The sequence below is a fragment of the Trypanosoma equiperdum genome (assembly GCF_001457755.1).
Source record: "Trypanosoma equiperdum strain OVI genome assembly, contig: ctg_1311, whole genome shotgun sequence".
NCBI lineage: Eukaryota > Euglenozoa > Kinetoplastea > Trypanosomatida > Trypanosomatidae > Trypanosoma > Trypanosoma equiperdum.
In genome coordinates, this window is record NW_027123296.1 from 1 (window position 1) to 4,997 (window position 4,997).

At 37.7% G+C, this 4,997-nt stretch overlaps 2 pseudogenes across 2 annotated transcripts in view; both read right to left on the reverse strand.

The window, feature by feature from the left end:
* Positions 1–692: 692 nt before the first annotated feature.
* TEOVI_000854300:pseudogene lies at positions 693–1,942 on the reverse strand (annotated as a pseudogene). Its single transcript is given in 3 exon segments — positions 693–764; positions 766–1,032; positions 1,034–1,942. Coding segments are annotated over 3 exon segments (1,248 nt in total).
* A 2,450-nt stretch (positions 1,943–4,392) lies between these two features.
* The window catches only part of TEOVI_000854400:pseudogene, a 1,380-nt pseudogene continuing 775 nt past the window's right edge, over positions 4,393–4,997 (reverse strand). Inside the window, 2 exon segments of the mRNA in view lie at positions 4,393–4,791; positions 4,794–4,997. The exon segment at positions 4,794–4,997 is cut by the window's right edge and continues 21 nt beyond it. Coding sequence covers positions 4,393–4,791; positions 4,794–4,997 — 603 coding nt within the window.

Sequence of the window (4,997 nt, forward strand, 5' to 3'; positions counted from 1 at the left end):
TATCAGTATACACACACTCACAACACTCTCCTGTCATTATTATTATAATCATTATTACTATTATTTTTACTGCTCTTATTATAATATTTGTATATACATACTCACAACGCGCCCCTATCATTTCGTTATTATCTTTGTTATTATAACCCCAAATTACTTGTAATTTTAATGACATAAACAAAATGAACAAAATACACCAAATTAGAGTAGCGCTAATTTTTAATGCCCTATCAAGATTCAAAGTTACATGCATAGGTCATAACTATGCATATTTAACTAGAGTTTTCATACTTCAATCAAAAAATCGTAAGTTGTATAAAATTTTAGAAAAAATTAGCAAATTCTCTCAAAATAGAACTTTTCATAGATTTCAAAAAAATTAAGCGAAATTCGTATTATCCTTCGAACTCTTAAATTCTATGAAGCCCAGAAAAGTAGCAGCCGTCACAGCAAATTTCTTATTGGCGAGAATGCTGGAAGAGCGGCATTTGTAACCGGATTTGTCGCACCCATCACTATGTTCTCCCTTCCATTCGCAAACTTTAGTCGTCTTACCTTCATTAGCCTTCTCACATCTCTCTTGTATGTCAAGTTTACTGCAGTCAGCTTTCCCATCTTGTTTTGCTTCCTCTACCTGTGATGGCTTGTAATTTGATCCTTTACGCACTTTTTATTGTTGCCTTCGCCGTCCCATTCGCAATCCCCTTTGCATTTATCCTCCTTTTCGTCACTGCATTCTTTTTCTTTTCCTTCGTCAACTTTTTGTTTGGATTTTTGCTTTGTTTCACTATTTAACAGCTCTTTTAGAAACAACCTCGCCATTACGCTAGATCTTTGATATAGTGTTTTTAAAGTTTTTAGTTGGTCGCTCGTTTCGCTTTCACCGTCTGCTTTTGGTATGATTGCTGTGTCGATGTCGGCCCAAAATACGGCTTTGATGTCGGCACCGTTGTCGCCGAACGCCGTGTTTAACGCCGTATTGATGGCTGCTCCGTCCTCTGATTCGAGTTTCTCAGCATTAGCCTTGCCCCACTAACGATTTCAGTGCGAATAGCCGGAACTTTGTATCGTCTTTGATATGCTGGTAGTTGGTTATGTCTTTCAGGCAGGTGTCGAGCGGATTTTTTGTTCTCATTGCTGCCACCGCATTGTTTGCTCTTTCAATTTTCGTTGTCGCGAGCTTAAATGTCGCGACTAAAACTGATGCGTACGTCGAAATGTGGTTTACAAAAGCTGCGTCAGGTGCCGGCTTGTCTTTGGCCAGCGTCAGTTTGTACTTTGTAAACGCGCCGCTTTGGAAGCTGTTGCCGCCGTTGCAGCCTGTGCTAGCGGTGTATTGGCACACATTTGAGATTACCAGTTGATTTAGGAGGTCCGCTGTTGGCGGTTGTTTTTTTTTGGTTTCCAACGTAAATTCGTGGCCCTTTTCGGCCGTTTCCTCCGCGCACGTCCGGGTTGCTTTCAGTTGTCCTAAGTTTTCCTTGCTTAGCTTTGCATTCGCGAAGTTGGCGCCGCCAGACCACGTTACGTGCAGCAAACCTTCGTTGTCGTTGATGTCGTGGAGCTTGTTTAGCAAAACCTGTGCAGCTGCAGAGGCTTCATGCAGTTCCTTAAGTGCCTCTTTCCATTCACCGGGCGCCGTGGTGCACTGTGATATGTATTTTCCCGCTGTCGCGATTACCGGTATAGCTTTCTTTAGCGTGTTCGGCGTCGTTGTCTTTGCCGCAGCTAGTAAGGCTTCGAACCTCTCGCGGTTTCTTGCAAGCTGCCTCTCTGCTGACGATGCGGCGTTTGCATAAGGTTCAGTGCGTTTCTGTAATCGGATCGCGCAACCGCATGCAGTTGTGCATTCGGTTTCGCTGGCGGGGCTTTGAACTTGAGCTGCAGTTAAGCCGCTTGCTTCGAAGATGGTTGCCAGAAGTGCTGTGGCTGCTTTGTACTTCTTTTGTCGTTCATATTTGTGCTGTTGGTTCCTACGCTTTTTAGTTACACGCTTCATATTGCGATAAAAGTGATTAAGCGAATTGTCGTTGCGGTGTGTCGGTTTCCAGGTGAGCAGAGTCATGTCCAGAGGAGAAAACTGCATGCCTGACGTTAACTAGATAATTTTTCCAGGTAGTGCTGCTGCTGGTTCTCTGGGTTAGTTGGCCTGTAATAAAAATCACCCTGAGCAGCACAATCAGCTCACATTAGGCTAGAAAACATTCATGAGTTGTTGTCTGGCAAATTGTTGTAACTGGTTTATCTGCTTTATTTTTTCCTCAGAAATTTAAAGCCGAGGAACTGTATATTCTGTTCCTACAAGTCTCTTATTTTACAATACAAGGTTTTCTCTATTTGAATGCAGTTTTTAGGTATTTAAAGTATAAAGTTTATTTATATTTTATCTACATTTTTCAGCGTTTTGCCGGTATTCTTGTTTAATCATTTTTCAATTTTTATTCTTTGATTCTTCGCCTCTTTTCCTGTCAGTGTACTTAACAGCACTTACCTAAATAGAAAAAATAGAGTAACGTCAAACTTAAAAAATAAATTAGGTTATTTCAAACTTCTTTTGAATGTATCTTCTTGATTTTATTCTTCCTCCGCTGTTTTTTGTCGTTGCATCACATGGCCTGTTAAAATTTTTTTTTGTGATTTTGTAAACGACTACTTCCCTTCTTGTAGGAAATATATATTGAAGCAAGTCAGTCATTGCTATTGGTTTGCATTTTATATTGGTGGTTTTGGTATTGTTTTTTTCAAATAATGGAGGATTAGAATCCGTTATCAGAATAAAAACCGCTGTTTGTGCCACTTTATCCGGAACATTTATCCATTTCCGCGTGAAATAAGATTTTATTTTGAATCTATCTTGTGCTTACACATACAAAACTCTAAATTCGGTTGAGGTCTCCGGGGTTTGACGCACAGTTAATTTAGCTTCATATTATATATGTTTGGTTTTCCGATTTGCGCACGCATATTTTTAGAATTAAGGAAGAGTCTATAGTGTCGGCATATAGAAATTATATATCTTTAGAACTCAAATGTTCTTATATCTTTCATCTGTATCATTTATTCTTACTACATGATGTTCCCTACTTTATCTTTAAACATTAAAAACACAGAAAGCTGTATGAAGGACGAAAAATTTGGGGAGTGTAGTTTCTCTTTATTGATTTCCAATATCTAATATAGATTCAATTCAACGCACCAGTAAGTCACAACATTTATAACCTTTGAATCTGTCATTTAATTTCACTTCTAAAACCTCTATTTTGTATCATCCTAGAACAAAAAAAATTCTTCTGCCTCTCTAATAACTTTAAAAACTCGTCTCACTGTAGAAGAAGCAAAGACTGATGGTTCCTAAGCTATCTTGAGTTCAAATATGAGCTTTTTGCTTTTGCTTTTGTTTTTTCTTCATTTTTATCCTTCCTCTCACTCTTTCTAAGTTTGCTTCTCTTTTGTTGTAGTTTCCGCAAAGCTGAGTACAATCATAGGCTACTTGGTTATCTTCTGTCACATTGAAGCAGGTAACTGACGCACAAAGAAACGCACTTTCAGGTAAAGTTTGTGGCTCTTAATCCGCTACATTCTCTGCGGAAGGTTGGTCTTTAACCATAATAATGCTTTAACTTAAATTACTACATTATATAGAGAGAGTTCTTAAGAGCATATTGGAAGTAGTTCTTACATGAATTCCACATCAACTTCTTCTCTCACTAGATATAGCAAGCCTATTTTTCCCCACAATTTCACCCTATCTTTTACTTACTGGTCCTTTTATCATCTTATCATGTATCATGTTGCCCAACGTCATTTTTGTGTCTGTAACTCCTCATATTGTAGTTTCCTCGTTGTGGTGTTATCCACTTCCTTTCTTAATGTTTCTTTTTCTCTGCCTCGAATCCATTTACACACACTCCATCTTTTACATTCGTCACGAACATGGCGTTGCTTTAACGGCTTCTAGTTCACCGACGATTTAATATTAAATACAAACACTGTTGAAACATTAGTATACACATACATTTAAGTCACACTTTCTCCTCCTCATTATTATTATTATTTTTTGTTCCGTTGTTATGATACTAGCATGTATACACTACTAATACTCTCCTATTATTATTATTATCATTATTATTATTATTCCTATCATATTACTTCTCTCATAAATTTAGCTAATATCCTCAAAAACAAAATAAAACAATAAAATAAATTTTTAATAATGACGCTCATTTTTCATTCCCTATCACCATGTTGCTTTACACCCATAGGATACCTTTATGCTAGCACTTCACATTTTAAAAAATTCACTAATTTTCACACTTTTATTAAAGGTGTTAAATATATCAAATTTAGAAAATTTCATTAATTTCATAAAGTCTAGGGGAAACCTTAAAAGTTTTATAGAATCAAAACTGCTAGAAAAAGAGGCACCTTTTTTATTAGAACATAATTGCTCCCTGTGGTGTTTGTTTTACTATCTTTCCCTGTTGCTGTGTTTACTTTAGCTTTGCACTCCCTATCTTTGAATTCACACCCATCTTTTTTGTTGCATTTAGTTTCGTCTTTTTCGCTTTTGCAATCCTCTGCTTTCTTGGAATCTACTGTTGCGGATTTGCTCTTCTTTTCTGCTTCGATTTCCCTTTGAATTCTTAGGCCCTCCAAGTGACTTAATGTTGCTTCCATGTTTCCGGTTGTTTTTAACTCACTTATTTTTTGGTTACTTGCTTTGTCTTTTCTTCTTTTTGGTACATTTACGGCTTCTAGGTTTGTTATAAACTCCGTATCAAATGCGGTAGGTGTGTCTTGTAAGCCTGCTTTATGTAGTGTTTGAGTTTTTCCGCTTGGGCTCCGCTATGGGCGTTTTCAATTGATTGGAAATCGTGGTCACAATTTCTTATGAATAGTTGCATACTTTGTAGCGCCGCCAGCCCTTCGCCTGTACTGCCTCGTAGTGGTTGTACCACAGGTTGCTTTGTCTTCAGTGCGTCGCAAAGATCTTTCTG